Source organism: Meriones unguiculatus, chromosome 16 (genome assembly GCF_030254825.1).
Source record: "Meriones unguiculatus strain TT.TT164.6M chromosome 16, Bangor_MerUng_6.1, whole genome shotgun sequence".
Taxonomy (NCBI): domain Eukaryota; kingdom Metazoa; phylum Chordata; class Mammalia; order Rodentia; family Muridae; genus Meriones; species Meriones unguiculatus.
The window spans coordinates 58,002,349-58,028,515 of NC_083363.1; the positions used below are offsets into that span (position 1 = coordinate 58,002,349).

The 26,167-nt window shown below is 55.3% G+C and overlaps 1 protein-coding gene and 1 long non-coding RNA gene across 2 annotated transcripts in view; one reads left to right on the forward strand and one right to left on the reverse strand.

Moving 5' to 3' along the window:
* Window positions 1-24,297, forward strand: part of Hs6st1 (heparan sulfate 6-O-sulfotransferase 1) — a 38,867-nt gene extending 14,570 nt beyond the window's left edge. Inside the window, exon 2 of the mRNA XM_021660824.2 lies at window positions 21,398-24,297. Coding sequence (XP_021516499.1) covers window positions 21,398-22,106 — 709 coding nt within the window. The 3' untranslated portion in view covers window positions 22,107-24,297. The remainder of the gene's footprint in view (window positions 1-21,397) is intronic.
* LOC132648398 (uncharacterized) lies at window positions 4,283-5,484 on the reverse strand. Its single transcript, XR_009586810.1, has 2 exons — window positions 5,320-5,484; window positions 4,283-4,399 (listed from the first exon to the last, which is right to left on the reverse strand). It is a non-coding gene; the product is annotated as an uncharacterized LOC132648398 (long non-coding RNA).
* Window positions 24,298-26,167: the final 1,870 nt, after the last annotated feature.

A 26,167-nucleotide genomic window follows, 5' to 3' on the forward strand; every position in this document is an offset into this window, starting at 1 on the left:
GAGCAGTTTTCCAGGTGGCGGCTGGGCAGTTTCTACAGCCTGGCCCTTCACAACCCTCAGAACCACCGGGGTGTGGGAGGACGTGTTCCAGGGTGACCTCTCACTGCAGAGGGTAGGCTGAAGCCTCTGGGTCAGGCCGCCAGGCCTTGCAGAGACGGCTGCTGGGGTGCCTGGGTATGTGAGAGCTTTCACTGAGGTGATGGGAGCAAGCCAGGGTCCTCCTTTCTCCCCTTGTGCCCTCCTGGGAGAGAGGGCGCCCATCTGGGAGGATTACAAACCTGTGTCACACTTGTCCTCACAGCCAGTGCGTGCTGTGACCCTCCCGTGGGAAGGATGGGGACCAGCAACTGGGACAGACGGAAGGAAATTCTAGGCCTCTGTTCTAACAGCCCAGACAGGCCTAGGGTCCCACCTCTGGCTCCTACTATTGGGACAGTTGGAAGGCAGCTCTCAGCACAGAAGCCCAGGGTAGGCACATGAGGGACGGGGTGAGGTTGGCAGTGTTAAAGAGCCTTCCACCTGTGCCAGCTGGTCCCGCCTGTGAGTGGCATCTGTGTGTGTGCACTGTCCACCTCCAGACCATCATCAACTTCCTAAGCTGAGACCCCCGTCTCCTTCAAACCCTCACCCTCCGGGCCTCCTCCGTGGCCTCTAGCAACCACAATTTGACTCTGTCCTGAGGAATCTGCCAGATCTAGGCGCCTTACGTAAGTGGGACTGTGTGGCATTGCTGTTTGGTGACTGGCTTAGCGTATCTTCAGGGTTTATTTATAACAAGTCCAGAAGGCCTTTTCAGAATGCTCTGCGTATGTATGTGTTCTCGCGTGTTCTCACTTGTTGGAGTGTGCAGGTGTACACGCCTGCTCACGTGTAAGCTAGAGGCTGACGACAGGATTTCTCTTCTCACTGAGCGAGACGTCAGGGGTCTCACTCAGTCACTCTCCCTTCACTGCCTGTGGCGGGGTGTCTCGCCGAACCCAGGGTCTGTGGATTTGGCTAGTCCACCCAGCCAGCTTCTCTATCCCCGAGCCCCTCAGTTCCAGACACAACTGCCACCTGCCCGGCTTTTTCTCCAGCCGTCAAGTCTGTGCAGCAAGCGTGTCATCCGGTGAGCCACCTCCCAGCCCCTCCCCTGTGGCCCCTCCCCCCAGCCCCTGTTTAAGGCTGAGTGGTTGTCCCGCTGTGTCGTACGCTGCATCTTGCGGGTTTGTTCGTGCGTCCGTGGCTGTGTGGCTGCTCTCCTTTCTCGGGGATGACGAGGCTGTCCACGTGGGTGTGCAGATGTCCCCTCAAGCCTCTGCTTTCAGTTCTTCAGTGGTTTATATCCAAAAGGAGAGTCGCAAATCTCCGCCTGTCCACAGGTCAGCAGGACTGTAAGGATTCTCATCTCTCCTCTTACCTGCCCTCGGTTCCTGTTCTCCGGGTTGCTCTGTTTTGTGATGACGTCTCCCCTTGCCCAGGCTAGGGGACAATAGCTGCTCTCCGCCTAGTCCCACTGCTGTGACCGCAGAGCACACCGCAGCCTCTGGAGTTGCTGGGGCTGTGGCTGTGCAGAGCGACGCTTGCTTGGCTGGTGTTCAGTGGCCGCACACCGACCCTTATAAGCCGGTGCTTAGCTCTGGTCTCTAGTGTATGTCTGTGCGGTCACGTGTGTGCAAGTTGAAGGTCAACGTCAGGCGTCTCCTCCCAGCCCTCTCCACCTTTTTGTTTGGCTGTTTGGTCTTGTAGTTTCGCTTTTGCCTCTTTGAGACGGGGTGTTGCTGCGTATCCCTGGCTAGCCTGGAACCCGCTGTGGAGACCAGGCTGCCCTCCAGCTCAAGGGGAGATCTCCCTGCTGCACTCTGGGTACTGGGACTGGAGTGGTGAACCGCCTCGCCCAGCCTCAGGCTCGTTTTCTTTTTGAGACAGGGTTTCTCACTGGGACTGTCCAGCAAGCTTAGAGATCCCCCTGTCTCTATACCCTGTCACACACCCAGGGCTGGGGTTGCAAGCCCACCACGTCCTACTTTCATACGGGTGCTGGAGACTGGATCCTCTTGCCTGTGTGGGCGTGCTTTAGCCACTGGGCCGTCTCGCCAGCCTCCTCACGGGCTCTGGGTATCGGCACTCTCATGCTCAGTGGTGGTGAGCGGCTTCTTGCGCGTGTCTTAGTCATCTGTATCCCACCAGGCCCTGGATCCTGTTCCCAGCGCCACAAGGAGGGGTGGGGTAATGTCTTCCTTAGGGCTTGATTGCTGTAGAGAGACGCCGTGACCTCAGCAACTCTTACAAAGGAAAACATTAAATTGGGGCTGGCTTACAGCTTCAGAGGGTTAGTCCGTTACCACGATGGGAAGCATGGCGGCATCCAGGCAGACAGACTTGGTGCCGGGGAGCTCTGCATCTTGATCTGCAGTCAGCAGAAGAACTGCCACACTAGGCCTAGCTTGAGCATAGGACACCTCAAAGCCCGCCTCCACAGTGACACCCTTCCTCCATCAAGCCACACCGACTCCTCACAGTGCCACTCCCTATGGGCCAAGCATTCATTGTGAGGGCCATTCCTCCTGCTCAGAGCACTGGCAATAAGGTTTCAAACTCACTCTAGAATATGGCTGTCTGGTTCTCCCATCTCTTTCCCGATAGAATGATCTTGGCATTTTTATTAGATTAGTGTGTGTGTGTGTGTGTGTGTGTGTGTGTGTGTGTGTGCCTGCGTGCCTGCAAAGTACTTACATGTAAGTACTTGTTTCAAGGACTCCTTGTGTTCCATCTCTGTCTTTGTGCCAGTGCCCCTGCTGCCCTGATTACCACCATGTTCTAGTAAGTTTAGGAATGTGTGTCCTTTGCCTTTGCTCTTTACGACATACTTCGGTTATTTGCGATCTCTTCCGTAAGACTCCTAAGATGAGCTCCGTATACATGGAAAATATCTCGTCGTTCTGAGAGGTATAACGTCCTGTAGATCTGGTTAGGTCCTAAATCATCAACATGAGGGTCCTTGCAGCTCTCTGTGTCAGTTTTCGTTTCTTTCATTTGTGTACCGTCTTCGGCATACAAATCTTTCACCTCCATGGTTAGCTTACCTTTAATGCTGCTGTAAATGTAGCTGTTTTGTTAATTTCCCTTTCAGATTGTTTATTGCTAGTATATTCAGCTGATTTTTAAATTTATGTCCTACAGCATTGCCAAGTTAATTAGTTTTGGTTTTCTCTCCCCTCCCGCTGTTTGGGGTCTTACCCACATAAAATTGTTCCTCTGCAAACAGAACTTTGCCTCTTCCTGTTTGGATGGCTCTTATTCCTTTTTCTTGCCTATTTCTGGGATCTCTATTTCTAGGATTCTGTTGACTAGAAAGGGCAAGTGGGCGCCTTTGTTTTGTTCCTGATAGCCCTGAGCCCTTTCCCAGCAGCCATCCCTCTTCCTAGCCCGACCCTATTTGTCTATCTGTCTTGTCTTGTTTGTTGACTAGTCAGTTCTTGCTTCCTTTAGAGCCTCAGGCCAGGGCAGTACAAAAAAAAAAAAAAAAAGGTGTGTTAGGGAAGGAAATTTGACACCTACCTGCTGCCTGCTTTCTCCTGTGCTCAGACCCACGCTGCTTTCCAGGCGGGGATACTCACACCCAGAGGCCGTGCCCTTACAGGTGGGGGCCTGACTCCTAGGGTGCAGCACCTAGAGACCCTTCCTTGATTTCTCTTCTCAGATCTTTCTGCTCTGACCACCCAGGGCTTCCCTACCCCCACCCAGCGCTTGCTGAAGATAGTCACTGCCGGTGATTTGCTCTCGGTTTTAGGGAGTGGCGTTGGGATTGTGGGCCGGTGGGCTTCTTGCCAAGCCTCACCTCCAAAGCTTAGTTGAGGCCTCATTCTGCCTAGGCCCCATGGGGCCAGACTAGTGGAGAAACAAAGCGGGAGAGAAAAACAGCACCGCTCTGCCTGGTGTGCGCTGGGCCCTCAAGGAGAGCATGGCTAAGAGCGGCACCCCCTGACGTGCCCACAGGTGTGGGGTGGGCCACCGGCTTGTGTGGCCTGTGCTGGCTTCCCAATACCGTGGCAAGGTGTGTAGCTGTGGCGTAACACTGGGAAGGCCCTCCTGTGGGGGCTCTAAGCAAGGGGCTCCAGGAGAACCAGGACTCCGAGTGTGCCCCTGGGCGATCTGTATGGCCCCTTTTAAAAGAGAGAGGAGGAAAGAGGGAGACAGAACATTTGTGCACAAGCAGGAAAGAGAGGTGACTCCACAGTTGTCCTTTGCCCTCTGTGTGCACACACGGTGTGCACACATCCATGAACAGATGCACACCATAGTGATGATACAGGTTTAATTAAAAAGGAAAAACCAATGTGAGGTTCAGTGACGTCCCAGTGGCAGAGCTGGGACCTGCCTTCCAGAGCCGATCAGGGCCAAGGTTGAGGTGGCCTTCCTGCAAAAGGGGGGGGGGTGATGTGACCTCAGTGCCACCTGCACCCAGTCCAGTGTGCAAAAGGGTCTGTGTGTTCCCATGGGTATACCCTTTGCACTTGAGACAGATCTTCTGGGGACGGCAGGGACAGGTTCCCACACACACACACCCTGAAGCATAAGGAGACAGAGCCAGTGGCAAACAGGGTGGGGCCATGTGGCCACAGCATGGCACTGGGGTCCTGAGCTCTAGCTCTTTGTTCCTTCTTAATGGGGTGGACGTTTAGATGCCTCATGCTCTGCTGTTGGGCCTGACGGGGCCCTGCTCCATGACGGGATCTTCCTTGCCTCTAGACCCCACAGGTCTCTCACATTATGGGACGCCCACCTCTGACACTTAGCTCCTATCTGCTGGCACATCCCCACCAGGAAGCATGGTAGCACCCTGTAGGCGCTGGTGCCCAGGTCCCCATTACAGGAGGAGCAGTAATGACAAGGACAGATGAAGGGCCAGGCCACGGCTCCCAGCTACAAGCTGCCCTCCCTCTCAGCTCCTGTCTCAGGCTTCTCCTTGGTGAGTCAAGACTTCAGTTCCTCTGGGAGCCTGTCAGCTGACACCACTGCATTTGCCCCTCCCATTGTCCTTCTGAGTCAACTCCCCCATGTCAGGGGCCCTGTGCCTTCAGCCCTTTGCATCCCATGTCAGGGGTCCAGCCCCCGCCCCTTTGATTATCCTCCTCCACACCTGACAACGCAACCCTGTGCCTTGGCTTTCCCAAGGCACTGAGGACCCCATCGTCCTGCACAAATGCCTGGACAAAGTGAACTCTCCCGGCTGCTCCCAGGAAGAAGTGTGGTCCCACAGCTGGAAGAGAAGGCTCTTCTTTTGCTGGGTGAGCCTCAAACCCTGGCCCTTCCCTGGGTGGGTGTGCAGGTACCTACCCCTGAAGAAGTGTCTGGGGGACAGACGGGCCAGAAGCTGGGAGCATTCCTACTATTGCAGGAGCCTAGCTGCTCCCAGCCGGAGCAGGTCAGAGCTGAGGGGGCCCAGAGGCAGCCCTGAGCCTGTCCAGGCCTGCATGATCCCCTAGATCCTCTTGGCCTGACTTAGTGCAGTAGGAGGGCCTGGGGCGCTGGCTGGGCTAAGTCCCTATTGTGTTTGCTCTGCCCTCCCACTTCCCAGTTCTAGCTGCTCCCTGTTAACCCTTTCCCGTGGGGACTGTCCTGGCCTAGGGCAAGCCTGCCTTCTCAAAATGCTTGAAGGCCTCCTGGGCTACACTGCCTTCCACACCATGGGATGCAGGAGCTGGGGGGCTCCTTTGACAGTATTTGGCGGTACTGCCCAGGTTGGGCAGGGGAGAAAAACTGAGATCGCCTTAAAGAACAGTTAAATGTGTCCGCAGGCAGAGGCACCTGTGGGCGTGCAGCCAAGCTGCAAGGCAGGCCTTGCCCCATGCCCATCTCCAGCCTCCCACAGAAACAGAAGGAAGGCAGCGGAAGACGAGAGGCCCAGCGTGGCCCGGGTGCGTGTCCTTAAACACCCTGCCCCGGCTAGTGAGAAGTGAGAAGGCTCCCTGGGTAAAGGTACCGGCCGGAAAGCCCGATGATCTAAGTCCAACCCACATGGTGGAAGGAGAGAGCTGATTTCTGCACGCTGCTGCCCTCTGACACACACACATTCACATACATAAACAAACACCACACACATTCACACACATAAACAAACACCCTCCAGGCAGGGTATACAACCCCTCCTCCAGGCAGGGCACTGGCCCCTGGAGGCCCCAAGGCCCCATGTCGCAGCCAGAGCCTCCCTGAGGGTGTTGAACTGTGCCCTGGCTGACGCACTCCTGAGCTCACTGGTGCCCAGGAGACCAGGCCAGGGCAAGGAGGACATGGCTAAGAGGGCCACTGCCCACTCCATTTCCACCTCCGGCCCCAGGACGCACAGTGTCGTGTGCACACACACAGCTTAGCTGCTAGGACCCAAGGCAAAGCCTGCTGGGAGTGAAGTTGTCCGTGCACATGGGAGGGAACCTATGGACAGGGGTGCCTTGGACCCTGTGCCACGTTACATCAGCAGGGAGTTAATGCGGGCATGTGGCCATGATTGACCCGGGTTGCACGAAGTCTCCCGTGGTGGGCATTCTGCACCCCTCCTTTCCTGGGGCCTTAAAACTGAAGAGGCATTCCGTCCTAGCGAATGGTCCCCAGGGCCCGCCAGTGCAGCGCCCACCACAGGGGGGGTGGTTCTCTCTGCACGCTCATCCTGCACACCTGCATGGTACTTAATCGTGATTGTCAGGCCATTGACTGAGAGTCACCGTGGAAACGAGCTGCTGCGAGTGGCTGAGGGGGGGGGGGGCTCCAGGTTAGGTTCGTCGAGGTTCGAAAGTCAGAGCCTCAGTGTGGTTGGCACCATCCCGTGGGCTCAGGTCCTAGAACGACGGAGAGGAGAAGAGCTGAGCCACATCTGCACACACGTGCACGTGCAAGATCAGCTCTTCAAACAGCCAAAATAATGCACTCTCCCTTAACTGTCTGTGTGAAAACCCACTCAGTTTCTAAATACACTGCGCGAACTTTAGGATATATGTGCACTTAGGTGTGTGCGCACACCGGTGTGTGTGCGTGTGTGTGTGCGTGTGTGTGTGCGTGTGTGTGTGTGCGTGTGTGTGTGCGTGTGTGTGTGTGCGTGTGTGTGTGTGTGTGTGTGCATATCCTGTGAGACGTTTAGGGAATTTTGTCCTGACATAGTTCTCTCTATAGCCCAGGCTGGCCTCAGGCTACTGTACACACTGAGACTGCTTCAGCCTCCCAGTGCTACCAGTATAGATTTTCATGCCCACATCCAGAACCCGTAGCAGGGTTTTCACTTACTTTGATGTGTTGGGGGGCGGGAGTGGAGCGCACACACACATAATATGGTTGCATGTGTGCATATGGGGTCAGAAGACAGCCTCGGAAGTCATTCCTCAGGTGCCACCCACCTTGATTTGTGAGACAGGGTCTGTGACTTGCCTGGCCAGAGCTCCCCAGGGACGCATGTCTCCATATCCCCAATGCTGAGATTATAAATGTGTGCCACCACGCTGTGTGTATGTGTGTGTGTCTGCGTGTGTCTGAGTGTGTCTGCACATTCTGCAGGTACGTAGGAGCACATGTGGGGGCCAGAGCAGGACTTTGCTGCCTTTGAGACGGGGCTCTCACGGAACTGGATAGCCGCAGTTTAGCCTACGTTGGCTGGCCAGCGAGCTCTCCTGTCTCTCCTCAGCACAGCAGCTACAGCCTGCCTGGCCTTTTACTTGGGTGCTGGGGAGTCAGGCTTGGTCCTGAGGCTTGCAGGGCTCGACACTGAGCCCTCTGCCAGTCCCACACCTGGCTTTTTTTTTTAATGTGGTTCTGGGGACTTGAACTCACACCCTCATGCTTGTGAGACAAGAACTTGACTGAGCCGTCTGCGCAGCCCGGTTTTGGTGTTATTTTCGAGATGGGAGGGCTCTCTGGACATCTTGTACACAGTATTTGACAAGTGACTTCTCCTGCATGTTCTGGTACCTCTGCCTCCGATGGTGATGCGTGAGAACAGGTAAGTGTGTTTCAGCTGCTTCTCCCTTCCGGGCTGGGCTGAGTCCAGCTAGACTCCTCCTCCTGCTGGGTGCCGTGCTCCGGACCTCGGGAGATGTACCGTCTGTATTCCAGGAAGAAACATGTCAGGGCTGTTCTGTGGGGACCCTGTGCCAGCCACACAGCTCATCGGTGGCAAGCCCTTGGCAGGTGGGAGAAGTGTGCCCATATGGAGACTGTGGCACACCCAGTTCCCTCCGGGTTCCTTGTGAAGACAGTCAGGATTAGATCTTGTGTGGCTTGTGCCCTTGAGAGCCGAGTTTACCAATCCATGGAGAGTTCTAAATGTGACCAGGAGCGGGGCCAGCAAGTACCTGGCAGCCCTCCCCCCTTCCCCCCCACCCCGCTTCTTTGGAGGTACCAAACAGAAGGACACTGACTGGGGAGCCGAAGTGGCCAGATAGGGCGGGAAGGGATCCCTGACTCTAAAAAGACCAGTAGTCTCCAGGACCTGGGGTCGTTACAGGGTCCCATCGTATCAACCGAAGGTAGCCAGCGCCTTCCCTGTGAACCAGGCTGAGTCAGCAGAGCCACGGGCCCATAGAAATTGGGACATTGCGGCTGATCTGGTCCCAGAGCGGTTCTGTCTAGAATGGTTGTCGAGGCTCTGATTTCTTTGGGAAAAAGTCGAGCAAGGGGTGGGCAGAGGTGTGGTGAGTAGGTGTCAGCGCCCTTCTGAGGAGCACTGCTTGTAGCGGCCGCCTGTAAGACAAATGCTGGTAGGCTGTGGCTTAGGACTGTGGGAAGGAGCCAGCCACCATCTCTTGAGTTCACCAAGCTGGGCCTGAGGGTGTCCCAGAACACCCTACTAGGCACATTTAATTCAGTGTGCGTGTGCATGTGTGTGTGTGTGTGTGTGGTGGTGGTGGTGGTGATGGTATATATGGATCAGAGGACAATTTTCTGGAGTCATTTTGGACTGTACACATTTTTTTTATTTCTTTGGTTATAAAAAAAAAAAAAAAACGGAAAAAATACAGGGAAAGCAAATAGACAGAGGCCTGAGCACTAGCTTGAGGCCTGAGGCTCACACCCACCATGTAGATTATAGGTACAGAGATTGTCACCGACTCTGGCTTGTTGGCCTGGTCCTAGCCCAGATGGTTTCTGTCACGCTGTGGGTCCTGTATGGTGCTTTGTGTGGTTGTGGCTGTGTGTAGCACACAAGCCTGGCACAGACAACCAGAGGTGGGTGCTGCCTGGGTAGTGGCAGAAGCAAGTGGAGCCGGGCTATGGGTGGGTGCCTCTGCCCAGCCAGGCACATACACTGTGCACACGGGCAGAGCCCAGCACCACCCTCCTCACCAGCTTCCGTGTGCCTTTGTTGGCTTGATGTTCATGGGGGCAGGAGGGTAGAAGCCGGCATCAGGCGATGAGGACGTGAGGAAGAGCAGTGTGAATTCTGAGCGCCCACCCGCACAGAGGCGGCGAGGCCGAAAGAGCAAATTGCCCTTCCTACCCTCCCCCACCCACTCCCAGCCCTGAGTGAGCAGGCCCTCGCCACCTCCTCCTGCACACACCCAGCAGAGGAACAGTGCCCTGCCACCCTTCCTTGACCTCAGAGCGTGAGTGCGTGCATGCACGCACAAGTGGCATCTTGCCTGCCCGGCATCAAAAGCCAGCAAGTGCCAGGCAGGTGGGCGTGAACTATGAATGAGTTACAGCAAGCCAGCCCTTGTCCCCTCTCTCCTGGCATGAGGCCCCAGGCAGCCTCTTCTCACTAGAGAGGCCCACTCACTGGAGTCCTGCCTGGATGCCTCAGACAAATGCCAAGACAGGGGGTGGGGGGAGGGCACCTGGAGGTGGGAAGGTCCAAGCGCAGTGATGCTTAGCTTGTCTTCAAGAAAGCCCTGCAGCGAGCCTGGAGGGGCACAGTAAGCGAGAGCCCCCCCAGACCCAGCCGCTCACCCCCTCTTCCCTCAAGAGAGCGGATAGCTTATAGATCTGGCTTTATGGGCTGTCCTGCTTGAAAGCATTGATAGGGCCTCTTCCTACAGCCCTTCCCTGGAAGGGATCCCTCCCCCACCTCCCCTGAGCAACTACCAACCACACCAATACCAGCCATGTGAAAACCACTCGTGGGCCTCGTATCTCAGCCCTAGCCCAGTCCTCTGTGCAGAGCTTCCTGTGGGTCTCTCTGGTGAAGGCTTGGGGTTGTTCAGCGGGAAAGGAGGAAGTGAGTCATGGGGAAGGGGCCTCACCTGCGCCTTGGCATGCCCGGTCAGCACACAGACTGGGCCAGAAGGCGGCCCTGAGCTCTCCTGGGCTTTGTCTGGGCCTCATGGGATCGGCATGGCCAGGAACTTTGAAATAGCTTGCCCTTACCCGCAGGGGGGGGCCACAACTCCTGGTCCTATCCTAGGGAGAAAAGGCATTTTGGGGACCTTCGTGCAGCCGCCCATGTGCCTATGCAATAGCTCAGTTTCTCTGTGGGTGTAGCTCTTTGGCAGTAAGGCTTCTCAGTAGAGCAGCCAGCCTCATTTATAAAGTGAGCAAAGATTTTCACACTCCCACTGAGCCACTGGGTGCCGCCAGCAAGATGGGGACCATCAGGGTTTCCTGCAGCTGACTGAGCAAAGCTGCACTTTCTCACCTTTTTTTTTTTTTTTTTTTAATAGTTTGGTGTTTTAAAACAAGAATGAAAAATACCATTTTGTTCACGACAGGGCCCTATCTTGCCCTGCATACAGGAGATACTCCACGAATAGGAAAGGGATCGGCCAACCATAGCTGAGAGGACAGTGCTCCCTGGCCGGCCAAGGCCTCAGGACTCAGCCACACCTGATCCTTCTAGGCTAGCTGGCCAGCACGCTTCCTCAAGGGCTGGCCTGTCTCCCATCTCGCTGGCACTGAGATTACAAATGTGTTCCGTTCCCAGCTATTTCTGTGGGTTCTGGGGATTGAACTTGGTTCCTCATGCTTTCAAAGTGATCATCTTAGCAGCTGAGCCATTTCCCTGTTCCCCCATCTCCTCATTTCCATCTCCCCATCGCCATCCCCGTCCCCCATTTCAGCAGTGTTCTTTGATAGATGCCACCTCACCAAATCTTGGACCTGGAAGTAACTATTTTCTGCCAGCCTGTTTAACAGACGAAAGCACCTAGACCTCCCCCCTCCAAGCCACATAGGACGACAGCTAGCCAGAGGACAGCTAGCCAAGGGAGGTCCTTTCTGTCAGTCTAGCCCTGGACCCTTTACTCTGCTGCCCGTTACTGCAGCCAGGGCAGTGGAGGTCAGCAGTCTTAAATGCTAGGGCAGGAATGAGCACACACACACACACACACACACACACACACACACACCATGCACCCTACAGATAAAGTCCATCCAGCACCCATCAGGCCCGGGGGGCTGGCCTGGACAGGATTTGTTAGCCACTTTCTTCTCTTTTATTTTGTGTGCATTGGTGTTTTGCCTGTATGTCTGTGTGAGGCTGTCAGATTCCCTGGAACTGGGGCTAACAGATGGTTATGAGCTGCCATGTGGGTGCTGGGAATCAAACCCAGGTCTTCTGGGAGAGCAGCCAGTGCTCTTAACCGCTGAGCCTTCTCTCCAGCCCCTTATTAGCGACTTTCCTCGTTGCTGCAGTGGAACACCTGGCAGAAGCAGCTTCGGGACAAAGGTTGTGTTGTTCCTGGTGTGCTCCAGCCAGGGGCCGTAGTGACAGGAGCGTGAGGCAGCTGGCCACATGCGGCCTCAGAGACGCATGCCAACGTTGGTCTCACGCTCTCTTCGCTCTGGCACTCCAGCCCCCGAGGTGCTTCTGCCTCCGTGTAGGGCGAGTCGTCTCGCCTCATTTAACCCAGCCTAGATAATGCCTCACCACCGCCAGAGGCTCGCCTTGGCAATTCCACATGCCACCCAGTCGGCCTTAGGAATCATCGTGCCTGTTGTGAGGCAGGGGGATGTGGATGGATGGCCTCTGCTGTCTTGCACATCTGCAGTGTCCAGTCACACCGGTCCTCAGCCGGGCAGCCGCTCTCTTCAGGCCTGCTGGCAGTCCTCCACACCCTTACCCATACACATGAGGGCTCTACCTGGACAGTCTCTTCTGACAACTTCCAATAGCCGGGGCCTGGCCTCTTGTCAGGAACCAGACCGGCACAGGACAGTCAGACCTAGGCGGCAGCCTCCCTGGGATCTACCTGGTAAGCAGCTTGGCTGTGATGCCAGCTGAGGGGAGGCCCTAGGAGGACTCAGCACAGAGGTGCCTGGCACAAGGGAAGGTGGGCCCTTATGTCCTGTGTCTGCACCAGCCATGCCTGTTGGGTCCCACTGGGTCTGCAGACCACAAAGGGCAGCTGGAGATGTCACCTCAGGGCTACCTTGGTCTTACCAGAGAATGGAAAGAAATCCTGTCTCAAACAGAACTGAAGGCAAGAATCGACACCTGGCCTCCTCAGACCTCACACATTTCTTGTATGCATGGCCACACTCATGCACACACACCCAAGAGAGAGAAGCATGGAAAACTAGTTTTCTGGGAAGGAGCTGCACTGGCCAGGTCGGATCTGTGGGACACTACCCACCCCCTTGCTGCGTCGAAACCATTCGGTGCTGCCCCCTCATATCTGCCTGTGAAAACAGCGGGAACCAAGTTCAAGTGCGCATGCTCAGCTTTCTGAGCCCACATCCTCAGGAGAGTGACCCCGGGCCCTGAGACCAGTGAGCCGGTTAGCTGGAGCAACTCTGTCGGTGAATGTTTGGGGAGATGCTTGTGCCGCTGGAGACTGGAGATGGGTTTGCTGGCACGAATGATCCGAGGCCCAGAGCAGGGCAGGAGCCCGCTCGGCCAGACCACCAATGGCCAGAGAGGGGGTGGGGCGTGGAAGGTAGCCACAGCGTCTTCATATCCTGGCTGTAGCCCAGAACAGTGACAGCCTCTCAGGAATTGGAGTTAAAGGAAGGAGCGTAAGCACTGACTGAAAAGAAAGGGGAGAGCACCTGTGCTGTACAAGGCAGATGGCGGCGACCTGGAGCCAAGTGTGGCGGGGGACAGATGGGAAGGGCGCAAGGGGAGGCCCCAGAGATGAAAGACAGCCAGTGTTCGTGGCCATGGACATGGGCCCCAAAGCATGCCTGAGCCGTGGACCCCTGAACCTTCAGACCGCCGAGCTGCAGGCTCAGCCGAAGTCTGGAGGCCTGGGCCAGGCAGGCCGCCTCTTGACGGTGGCCAGGGCTGAGCAGGAATGATGGCCATAGACCTGGCAAAGAGAGACAGTGCTCTCTTTTAGAATTAGGTTGCAGGGCTGACTTGGGGGTGGAGCTGGGGCAGATCCCAGCCCATTTCCAGCTTGACTGGGGCCGGTTTTTCTGTAGGCCAGGAGCCTCCCTGCCCTGCCTGTGTTCAGCCCAGAAGTGGGCTTCTTGCCAGCGTGTCTGATTTCGCCGTTTCCGTAAGTGTTTTCCCAAAGCCTTAGGAGGTGCAGTAAGACAGCTGCTTCTGCAATAGAAGTTGCCTCTGAATGCAGGGAGCAAGCAAGGGATCCCCAAGACTTTACCAAGAGGGCTGTCTCCTTGGCACAGATACCAGCACCTCCATCCCAGCCAGGCTGAAGCCCAGGATATCCCACTGGCAGCCCTTGCGCAGTTCTGGGTGTGAACGTAACCACTGAAGGCCACCACTGGATTCTAGAGACCCCAGCCAGGGGTCACCTCCTCTGGGGGCCTCTCCTGCTTTGAGCTTATAACAAATCTTCCAGCGGTATAGCTGCACAGAAACCCACCAGGGTCCATTCTACACCTGGGGCTGTCTGTGAGCATCTGGCACTGTAGGAGCTGCCCTGTGGAGAGGAGAGGCCTAGCGCTGCTCTCCTGCCCGGGCCTGAGCTGTTAGGCAGGGTGATGGTGACAGGCCTGCAGTTCCCCATGCTGTGGGCAGGTCCTGGGATGTCAGCCTGACAGCCTGAGCGCCGTCAATGTGAATCCTCCCGTCTGGGGGCCTGAGGTTTAAAATAACAGCGGCGTAAGTGACCCAGGAGGGGAGGTAAGCGGCGCTGGGATATGACTGCGATGCTAGCATGCCCACCTGGCATGCCCAGAGCCCTGGTTCCGCCCCCGGCTGTGCACAAGTGTGGTGGCATCTGCCTGCAACCCCAGCACTCGGGGTGGGAGGGAGAAGGCCAGAAGTTCAAGGTCCCTTCGCAGCTACATAGTGAAATTGAGGCCAACCAGGGCGCCAGAGACCCCTAATTCCAAAAACCAAAAACCAGCAGGCGGCTTCCTCGTGGGTCAGAGACACACACTGACACCACAGTCTGTTGGGCCGGGGCCTTAGTGCTCACACCTGCATGCCTTGCTGAACAGTGGGCGCTGCGCCCTGGCGTGGCTCGGACTTCTGCCCTGGATTTGTGGCCTCCTGCCCAGCAGCTGGACTTTATAGCAGAGTTGGGAAGGGGCGGGCAGTGTCAAGGAGTGGGGTTCCCTCATGGCAGCCTTTTCCTGCATCTGCCTTTCTGGGGACACGAGGACACAGGGGGGGAGTCACCACCCGCACCCACTGTCACCCCAAGTGTCCAGCATCTCATTCCTCTAACAAGAAGCTGGTAGGATTCCAGTCCTCAGCTCTCTACCCTTGGACTCTAGGGTGAGATGGGGGTGTGTGTGATGGGGGTTGGGGAACTGTCCAAGAGCTCATAGCTCGGCAGAGCTGTCCAGAGTGTATGCTCAGGCCCCTAGGACAGTGCCGATTTCTGTCTAAAGTCACTCCCCTGGGATGCTGCATTTTCCTGCAGGGCTGGCTCAGTTTCCTTCACATGGCCCTCTCTGGCTTATAACTAATGTCCCTTAGCAGAAATGACCAGTGGTACAGATGGCAGTGGGGGTGGCAGGAGGGGGCGTGTTTGCTCAGGGCTGAGTTACAAGCACTGCCACTCAGGCTGTGGTTTGGGCAGCTGTCAGCAAGTTGTCCAGGCACACACACACTCATTTACCTGGCCTTCAGGTTCACTGAATTAATCAATGTGATTGTTGCTGAAACTCTGCTACCCCAGAGCCCTATAGCCTTGAACCTAGGAGCCTACCCTCACGTTGCCTAATGCCCTCCGTGTGTCAGCCCTGCCTGAGTAGATGGACAAGGTTCAGAGGGTCATGCTCTTCCTCTTGCCTTCACCTGGCCAGAAAGCGGACTGTCTACTTAGGGTCCAAGGTGACTGCAGACACTCAGCAGTCACATCTCCGCTCCAGCCAGCAGGAAGAAAAGAGGGCAAACAGGAGTGTCTCCAGGGACATCCTGACGGCCAGACTTAGTCGCATAACCATACTTAGCTGTAGCTCAACGCTGTTATCTTGAGGGTACATACAAACATAGCTGCTATGTCTGTGGGCCTTTTGCACTGTCTATAAGATGTCAGCCTAGGCGGGGCTCTGCAAGTGCCTGGGTGATTGATGCTAGGCCAGCCTCTCTGGGTATTCATTTCTCATTTCTCCAGCCAGCTGCATCAGCAGGTTGCATAGGTCACTGACGAGGGCCGTCCAGGGCTCAGCTACCCTCACCCCGACCCAAGACAGGATTCCACAAGGGATGTTTGCCATGGACACGACCTGCTCTGGGGGTCCTTAGGGCAGAGGGAGCTCAAAGGAAGGAGTAAATAGGAAGGCTCTGAGCCGGGTCTGCCTGCTTCTGTGCCCATATAGTACCTGACCCCAACGTCATGAGGCCTGGACCTGCACCTGGGTATTTTTGGAAACAGACTCAACAGAAATAACCACTGCTTTTCTTTGGGTATTAGCAGAAGGGTGGCCTTGGACCAGTACTTTCTGTGCTGCATTTGGAGAGAAAACCACACCCTCCCCTCCCCTCCCTGGGCCATTCAGACTTGATGGGCTGAGAAGGGTTGGGAGCCCCGCATACAGGGTCAGGAGCAGGGAGGTGAGAGGCAGGTCCTGGGCACCTGCTCAGTAAACTGTTGTCTCCTCCAGGTCATCCGCTTGATCCTTTGCCTCCTGGCCTGTGGCTGTGCCCTCTGGGAAGGGTGATGACACAGCCTTGTGATCTCAAGGAGCCTTCCCCGTAAGCCCCATTCTGCTGCTGGAGAAAGGAGAAGGTAGCCAGCCCCTCGTGGCTTCTGTCCCACAGTGGGACTCGAAGCCAAAGTCACACTTCATTTTTCTAAAGTCCCAGTGGGAACCCAGAGCAGAGGCACAAGGCCGCTGTGGGGTGGGGAGCAGCTGGCGTTGGGGAGCTGGTGGCAGGCAGCGCTTGGGACGCCAGCCAAGGTGCTTTGTGTCCGGGGCTCCCTGGCTTTGGCAGGCTGCACAGTGTTCTCTTCCTGTCAAGGACCTAGGGCAAGGTCCGCTCTCCTCACACAAAGAGTCGCTGTCCTGCTCTGGGGAGGTGGCAGGAGTCACAACAGGCCGGGGGGAGGAGTCCTCCTGCTCAAGTGTTCTGAGTATCTGGGCCTTCCCCACATTGTCCTTCTGTGTCCTTCGTTCATTTGTTGTATGTGTATAAGTATGTGTGTGCCCCTGTGAGCTCACGTGCATTGCATGCAGGCAGGAGCCTCCAGAGGCCAGAAGAGGGAGTGATGGGTAGTTCTGAGCCACCATGTGGGTGCTGTGAGCTAAACCCAGGTCCTCTGCGGGAGCGGTCAACACTCTTCACTGGTGAGCTAGCTCGAGGGTGTTTTTCCCCTGAAGAGACTGGAGGGACGTACGTGGTTAGAATTGGAGAGCCCCCACCACTCGGTGACCTGGTGAAATCCTGTCCTTGGAATCAGTGAGACACACCGTACCATCACCACTGTTACTAGGCAGCTGGCCTGGAGACTCTGCCACGAGACAGTGCATTCCTCTCTCGCAGCGCTTCCGTGGGAGCTACTGTGGTTCTGTAATATTTGCTTACGAACCGAATTGTGCCAGGCCTGGTGCCCCATGCCTGTAATCCCAACATTCAGGAAGCTGAGGCAGGAGGACTGCTGAGATTTGATGGCCAGCCTGGGCTACACAATGGGACCCTATATTAAAAAAAAAAATTAAATTAAAGCCCTAAATTCCATCATCCTCCTGCTTGTAGGGACCAGCATCCTCACTCCCATTTTTCAGGGTACCACAGCTGAACAGGCCCTGGTTTTAAAAAGGGGGGAAAAAATCCTGCCTTTGTTTCAGGCTCTGAGTTCTAGGACCCAGGGAGGTGTGGCCTTCGAGAGGCAAGAAATGTGTAGAGGTCAGAGAACAGCTGGTGGAGGCCTAGGGTTCCAGCTCCGGGCATCAGGCTTGGCAGCAAGACGTCTTTACCCACTAAGCCACCGTCCCCTCCTTGTGAGTCTAACTTAAGAGTGTCCAAAAGACAGTGCCTTCCTTGCCCTGATGGTACATGACTGGGGGAACCGGCAAACCAGTGTCCACAAGAAAAAAAAAAGGTTAAAGGTTAAACAATTAAGCCAGCCACAATTAGATTCTAAGGGAGCCAGGTCTGATGCCGCGCACCGTTAACCCCAGCATTTGGGGGGCATGGCAGGTCTCTGTGAGTTGGAGGCCAGCCTGGTCAACAAAGGAGTTCCAGGCCAGCCAAGCTACAGTAAGTGAGACCTGGTCTTTAAAAACATCTGAGAGGTCTAGAGATGCTGGAGCTGTTAGGGAGCTGCAGGCTGCAGGAGCGATTATCGTCCGCCTGCCCCCTCCCGCTCCCCATAACCCTGTTCTGGGTATGTGCAGCCACACTCTGCTTCATGTAGGTGCGGGGAGCCAGATTAAATCCTGTGATTGCTCAGCAAGGGCTCTGCCCACTGAGCCACCTGCCAGGCCCTCCTGGTTTTCTCTACAAACTAGGAAGGCGCTCCTTGGTCTGGCCTTGATTCGGCCTCTGGTCTTCAGCACTGGCCCTTCTGAAGTCAGGACATATACTCTCAGCACTGTCCTTTTCGGAGTTGCTGCCTGAAGCCCCGGGGACCCACCCCTCCCGCCAGCGATGGCACCTCCATATCCTTGTTCCCACCTGTCCAGGCTAGAGAACTCAGAAATGCTAGTCAGGAGCCACCATTTGTCTTGGGCCCTGGACAACTCGTCTGTGGAATGGAGTCAGCATGGCTGCCGTCACTAAGGCCTGCTATTTCGTGTCGTTCATCAAGTATCTCTGTGGAGGCTGGAGCATAGCCTTCACTGGGTGGATCTGGCCCCAGATCTTGTTAAGGGAACTCACCCTTCCCCAGTGAGAAATTCTGTCCTCGGAGATAAAGGGAGAAGCTGTCATTAGCACATACTTGTAGCTGCTAGCTGATGCTTAGAGACCCAGCCTCGATTAGAGGCATTTCATAGCTTAAATAGAGACAGGCGGCCATTGGTATAGTCTGATCCAGACGACCATTTGAGGGTGATCCTGGGGGATTTTCCTGGAGGTATTTCTCACCCCACCCCCGGAACTAAGGAGTTACAGAAGCTGAGAACTGCAGGTTTCTAGTTGGAAGAATTCGCCGTCTCACGGGTATGGGTGGTGGTCACCGCTCAAGGGAGAAGAGGGTACACGTCCTCCAGAAAAGAGGAGAGAGCAAGGAGGTTCACACAAGTAGACATCAGCGGGGCGGGTTTAGCACTGTCTCAGAGGCAGGGTTCCTCCGTCTGTGTTCCCATTCCTGTGCCCCCTAATAGTTCCCAAGTTCACTTGTTAGTCATACGTGTTAATGTTAAAGCTTGCCACTTCCCTTTCCCCGTCAATCCCCGCCAGATCCCGGGTGGCACCAGGAAGTAGGCAGTGTGGGGGCTGGCGGGGGTGAAGTGAGAGCCCAGCCTGGGCCACCCTCAGCTCCCCTGCCCCTTGGCCCAGTTCGCCACCCCTCTGAACACACTTTGCAGTGACGGTTCCACACAGCATGGTATGGGTGGGGCTACGAGGGAAGAAAGGGGCAGTCTCACAGGCTCCCCACCCTCAGCTACCCACCCACCCCACCTCTGTGGCCCTGGGCAGGGTCAGCTGCCTAGAATTACCCAGACTGGCTGAAACAGACCAACTTTCCCGGAATTCCAAGGAGATAAGAAGTAGGATGTGGCCCAGAGACATCCATCCCAGCCCTTCCCTGCAGAGGTGCTGTTCCAGGGAGGCTCCTCCTGACTTGGATGCTGGGAACTGAGTCCAAGCACTCTGGAAAAACAGTGCGCTCCTAACCACTGAGCCATCTCTCCAGCCCGTTTTCTTTTTTGATAAAGCTTGTATTTGTGTGGGGGTGCCCACTAATGCCAGAGGAGGGTGTCAGAGCGCCTGGAGCTAGAGTTACAGATAGTGTGCGGGTGTCGGGGACTGAGGGAGGCCTCTGCAAGAAGAGCAGGTGTTTGGTTGTTGATTTGTTTTGTTTTTTTCAACGCAGGGTTTCTCTGTGTAGCCTTGGCTATTCTGTACTCTCTTTGTAGACCAGGCTGCACTCACGGAGATCGGCCTGCCTCCCTGAGTGCTGGGATTAAAAGTGTGCACCACCACGGCTCAGCACATACTCTTATCCACTGAGTCGTCTCTGTTGTCCCTCAGTTTTCTTTTTCCTCAAGTGTTTGGGGTACATGAGAACTTGCATCATGCCTGTGAGGTACAGCTCACAGCAGCGCAGACCTGTACCCTCGACACCCTAAGCCCATCGCAAAGGATGGTGTCCTGGGGCTGCTGCCAGCACCTATTCTCAGAGCTCATCAGCTCTAGCCCCTGTCTTAAATATCCACGTATACTGTCTCATTACCCTGAAATTCTAAGTGATTTCAACACAAACACCTATCACTAAATACAGTCTCTTGGGGTTTTCTCTTAAGATTTATTTTGTTATTTGTGTGTGTGTGTGTGTGTGTGTGTGTGTGTGTGTGTGTGTGTGTGTATCTGTGTGTGGGTAACTGAGAAAACCAGAAAAGCACCTCAGATCTCCTGAGGTGGGAATACTGGCAATTGTGAGCCACCCAGCATGAGTTCTAGGGACTGAGCTTGGGTCCTCTGGAAGAATAGCTTATCTGTCTCTCTAACCCCAGGGTTCTTATTTCTGAAAACTTGATAAATATTACTGCATATTGTTACAGACTTGTGGGAACCCCTGGCCCCAAGACCAGTATGTACAATAAGCTAGTTGACCGTGCAGATAGAAGGCCCTTTATAGGGCCGAGGAGGGTATGGTGGGACCTTTCAGGATTCCTGGCCTGCTTCTGAAGTCAGGGTAACATGAGCCAGGCATGGGCTGTGGCAGATTCTCGGGGTTGAGGAAACTTAGACCTGGGGGTTGCTGGCCCTCAGCTACACAGAGCTCCCCCAGGAGGAAGGCAGCCCCATTGAGATACGCCATGGCCTGACCCTAGAGTCACCATCTGTTCAGGACTGGTGGGCCTCTGATACCAAGGACACAGGATGCTTCCAAAGGGCAGAGGCCACCAGACACCAAGGTGTATAGGTCCCCACACAGGCCAGATGGGTCTTTGAGGGTGCAGCACCCTCTGACCCACTGAGAAACGTCTGTCCTCACTTACCATAGCTTGTACAGCCCCTGGCTCCAGGTTGCTCACAGGAGCTCCAGGAGGATGACAGGACTTTGGAGGACCAAGAGCTGCCCTGGGGGGGGGGGGGGGCTTCCTCTGCAGTCTCTACATAAAGGGCCAGACAGCTCTTGTCAGAACTATCACTCCTGTGCCTTTCGGGATGTGTGTTGGCGGCAGCTGGGGCCTCCTCACTCCCTCACTAAGCTGTATCAGCGGAACACCTGCTGGTAGGCCCCACACAAGAGTGGGGGTAGGGAAGTCAGAAATTCAACCAGGCCTTAGCCAGGAAAACCTGTGAGTGTGCTTTTGTTCGCTGTCTGGGAAGGGAAGGGCCGCCATATATACCCATCTGTCTAGAGCGCCCTGATGTCCCCACACCAGTCATCAGAATGTACCTAGGAGAAGCCAGGCATGGTGGTGCACGCCTTTAATCCCAGCACTCAGGAAGCGCAGGCGGGCAGATCTCTGAGTTTGAGGCCAACGTGGTCTACAAAGCGAGTCCAGTACAGCCGGGCTACAAGAGAAAACCTATCTTGAAAAAAACAAACAAAAAAGAATGTACCCAGGAGAAATTGCCCTGGGTCTGTGCTGCACAGAGGAGGAAAAGCTAAGCTCATTCTTCCTTCACCTACATGTTTGCACTGTGGCTACGGCCTTGCTGGGTGTGAAAGAGTGCGGCAGTCTGGTTCTCCCAACAAAGTACAGGCAGGTTGTTCATCCATGAGTTGGGCTGGGGCAAGAAGGAACTGAAGCCAGGCCCTACCATTCTGTGGTCCTCCCGCTTGGAAGGCATGCCCTTGACAGTTTCCTTCCCTCAGAGCCCAGGGCTTTCTACTCAGACATGAATGGCAGAGCCGAGAGGAGCCGCAGCTGGACCGTGTTGAGGCACACAGTCACCCTTGCCCTGCCCCTTCTCCCTCGAACTGTGATCTCTCCCCCCCCCCCCTTCTCATTGTAGAAAGTTCTACTACATCACCCTGCTGCGAGACCCAGTATCCCGCTACCTGAGTGAGTGGCGACACGTGCAGCGGGGAGCCACGTGGAAGACCTCTCTGCACATGTGTGACGGGCGAACGCCGACCCCGGAGGAGCTGCCGCCCTGCTACGAGGGCACAGACTGGTCAGGCTGCACGCTGCAGGAGTTCATGGACTGCCCCTACAACCTGGCCAACAACCGGCAGGTGCGCATGCTGGCGGACCTCAGCCTGGTGGGCTGCTACAACCTGTCCTTCATCCCCGAGAGCAAGCGAGCCCAGCTGCTGCTGGAGAGCGCCAAGAAGAACCTGCGCGGCATGGCCTTCTTCGGCCTCACGGAGTTCCAGCGCAAGACGCAGTACCTGTTTGAGCGGACGTTCAACCTCAAGTTCATCCGGCCCTTCATGCAGTACAACAGCACGCGGGCGGGCGGCGTGGAGGTGGACGAGGACACCATCCGCCACATCGAGGAGCTCAACGACCTGGACATGCAGCTCTATGACTATGCCAAGGACCTCTTCCAGCAGCGTTACCAGTACAAGCGGCAGCTGGAGCGCAGGGAGCAGCGCCTGCGCAATCGGGAAGAGCGCCTCCTGCACCGCGCCAAGGAGGCGCTGCCACGGGAGGACGCGGAGGAGCCTGGCCGCGTGCCCACCGAGGACTACATGAGCCATATCATCGAGAAGTGGTAGTGGTGGCAGGGGCAGAGGGTGGATGGGGCGAGAGTTCACGGGGAAAGAAGTAAGAAGTGGGGCCGGCGCTTCCTGCTGTTTGGCGTGGAGGGAAGCGCGCTAGTAGGATACCCAAGACCCTGATGGGCAGGGTAGGACCTTGAGGCGGATGGCCTCCCAGCTCTCCTGGCCCCCGTGTCGCAGTTAAAACTGACGAAGATTTGAAAAAAAGACTGGCGATGGGGACATGTCTGCCCAGCCGAGAGCCCCACACCTACTATGCACGCACTGGCCCCCATGACCAGCCCTCTAGGAACACGTGACTAGCTCCTAATAGCGCAATTGAAGCTCCTTGGCCTCTGGGGAACCCTAATAACCCAGAATCTTGGGGAGCCTTTTCCTTGAGAACACAGGTGTATCTCTGAGGTGTCCTGGACTAGCCCCCTCCACACCCCACCCGTCAAAGCTGCTTTCAAGGTCAGGGTCAGCCCCAACTATTTCAGAGAAGACTGTCTGGCACCTGGCCACTGCACTCTGGGCCATGAGCAGAATCCACAGAGCATCCTGGCTTTGGGGAACCAGGCTCAGGCAGGAATGGGATGGACACCAGGAGTCCCCTCCCCCTCCCTCCCCCACCAATCCCTATGTTTTCTGATCCACTGCCCCCAGCCCCATTACTGGGACATTTATACAAGGGCTCGTGTGCCATTGTTCCCACCATACCAGCAATTCTTAGTCCGGCGCATGAAAGCATCCATTGGCTGGGATACAGGACCACACCAACCTGAGTTGGTACTGGATGGCCAGGATGGGGATTTTCCCATTCTCAGCTAAGATCAGGAGAAACAGCTCTACGTGTCCTTTTGGGGGCCCGAATGCACAACCCTCCGGACCCTGGCTCTCCAGGTGACACCTGCCCTTCACAAAGTATGACCAGGCTATTTCCAGCAGTTCCATGGGCCGGCCAGTGACCCTTCTAGAAGCCATGTTGCACATCCAGCCCTCACCTGGTGCCCTCCCCCTTACGTTCTGTAGGAGGCACGGCTTTTTTCAGAGTCCATCTGCATGCAGCCAAGCATTGTGAGCTGACCCCGAGGCAGGACAGGCCCTCCCCCCATGTCCATCTTACTCAGCACTCAGGCTAAGAAGGGGTGGTGTCGCCACAGACTGGTGGAGGCCAGATGTAGCACAGCAATATTCCAGATGTTGGCAGGTGTAGCTGCTGCTCAGGAGTGGTGGCCTGATCCTCACACATGTGCGGTATGGGACCTACACTCAGATACCAGGCACTTGACCTTGGGGTCCACAGGCAAGGTGTGTTCTGATGGGCACAGTCCAGTCCAGGGATACCTTTACGGTGGGTGGCCACACTGAGGAGGTTGGTAGCAAGATGAGTTAGGAGGTCGAGGTCACTGTGAGAGGAATCGGCGTAGATGCTCAGTTTAGTGTGAATGTGCTTCTGGGGGGAACGTGGGACATCTTTGGGGATCCATGGGGTCTTTTCCGGGTCATGTTGGTTGCAGCCAGCTTCTGTCAGGAAGTACCCTAGCTCCATATGACCCCTCTTCACAACGCTCTGTGTAAAAAACCCAAACACAGAATCTGTTCTAGACATATTGGAGTATGTTTTCACCTGTGCCCCGCCCTCCTGACTCACAGAAGCACGGGTCTCTTCTCAGTCTTTGTTGCATTTGAAAACTTGTCCCCGCCCATCTCAGGCCAGCGCCAGGCTGAGGCAGCCTCAGCCCCTCGACGGCCCACCCCTGCCTAAGGCTCAGGCCACCAGCTTTGGGGCACAGCTTCCTGGTACTCAGCATCTCAGAACAGTCCCTCCAGCTCTAAGGACCCTGCCCCCCCGGGGATACTCCCTGGGGTGGAGAGGCCATGCAAATGCAGCAAGCTAACAACTCAGCCCCGAGGCACCCCACAGCCCTGCAGACACCCCCTCGCAGAGTGGGAAGCGGGGGCCACAGGACTGTCCACCGGCGTGTCTGAACTGGAAGTGTCTCACTTGAACCCAGGAGCTTTACAGCTTTATTTATTTATGGCTTCTTATTAAAAATAAAAAATAAAAATAAAAAGTGTTGAGAAGGAATCTTTTGGTTATTCATACGGAACAAAGAAATGATGGAAAAGCAACTGGTTGTCTTCTAATTGTCTTTGTCTAGGTGGAGAATGAACATAGCAGATGAAATAAACCCTGAAAAGGTCATTGTGTGCTGTGGTCTGTGGGAAGAGCCTTCCCAGGCACGGCAGCTGCCTCCATCATTGGGGTTTAGGTAAGGGTGCTGGTGGGACGCAAATGCCCCGGCACAGAGTGAGGCGCTGGGTGAGGGAAAACACTCATGAAGGGTAGAAACGGTCATCATTTGTTCCAGCCTGTGGGCGGGTGACAGCCGGTGAAAGGGAGGCTGTCACCAACAGCGAAGCAGTGCCACCTGTCACGACTTCCTCTGCTCAGCTTTAACTTGGAAATGTTTCAGGTGACAAAGAGAAGGATGGCTGTAGGGATGTGTCTCGGTTGGCCGAGGGTTTGTCTAGCGTGCCGGGAGGCCCAGCACTAAGGAGGCAGGAGAGTCAGTTCAAGGTCATCCTCAATGGCAGCAAGTCGGCTGTGTAGAACCCTGTCTCGGTAAAGCTAAGCTCATCCTTCATTATAAGACGTTACAAGTTCATTGGAAATATTTCACGTTGAGATGGGGGCAGCTGTTCTTGGAGACTGTCGGCTCCATGTTAGTTCTTTAGCTGTCACTTTTAACAAAGAGCAGAAGTTTGCCAGGCATGCTGGCAAGTGTCAACAATCCTAGCAAAGAGAAGGGTTCTTTTAGCTCCAAAGTAGAGGGGCTGCTGTGGTAGCCTTCTTGCTGGCAGAGCCCTCTATGCCTGAAGACAGGTTGCGCCAAGTGAGAGGCGAGTGAGCCAAGCATGAAGCAGTCCTATTTTGCCGTAATTCCAGCCCTCGGGAGACACAGGCAGGAAGATCACAAATTCTAAGCAAGCCTGAGCTGCATAGCGATAACCCTGTCTAAAACAATATGGAAGATTGGTAAAGCAGTTCCGTTGCTAAAGTACTTACTTGCCTTGCAAGCACAGGCTCTGAATGCCTGAAACCCCAGTGCTGATGAGACGGACACTGGGCTCCAGCCAGCCTAGCCTAGTGAGTTCCAGTCCACTGAGAGACCCTGACTCAAAACAAGGTGGTTGGCTCCTGAGGAATGACAGCTGGGATCCTCTTCTGGGCCATACACACAGGTGCACACAACATGCTCCCAAAATGGAAGACATGTGTGTGTGTCCCCTAATAAAGCCACGGGATTTATTCATGGGATTCTACCCTGCTGTTTTCTAACCCTAATCACTTCCCACGTGGGTCCATCTCTGAATACCATAGTCAGAGCAAGGCTCCACTCCTAAATACTTCCTGCTGTGGATTAAACTCCATACATAAAGCCTTAGAGGACACCCCAATTGTGCCAAAGCCACAGCCAAGCCCCAAGGATTCAACGGAGGTAATAATTTGTCACACTGTTTGCTCAGTGCTTCATTTTCCGAGTCTTCTACACACAGATGCACATGTACACTCATACTTTCTGGAATATCTGAAAGGTTGTGGTCATCAGACTCCTCCACCCCTAAACACTTGCACATATGCCTACCAAAATAGCATTTGGCTGTGCCATTCAACCCGGCTGCCCGTGTCCCCCAAGCATAACCCAAAGCATAACCCATATGCAGGATGACTATCTGGTGTATCCCATAAATGTCTTTAGAAACAAATACTGCCTCTTGTGCTCCTCCTGTATGGCTTAACTAGAACCTCACCCCACCTCATCCCATTCCCCTGGTCCTCATCATACTATTGATATCATGTATGTGTGAATGAAGGAATGCCACGGTGCAATGTGATGGATGGATGACCTTAGGTGTTAGACCTTATTCTCCATCTCGTTTGAGACAGGATCTCTTTGTTGTTTTTTTGCCTACGCCAGGCAGGCTGGCCTGCAAGCACTGGGGGATTCTCCTGTCTCAGCTTCCTGTTTCCTCTTAGAAGTGCTAGGATTACAGGTACTAAGTGTCCAGCC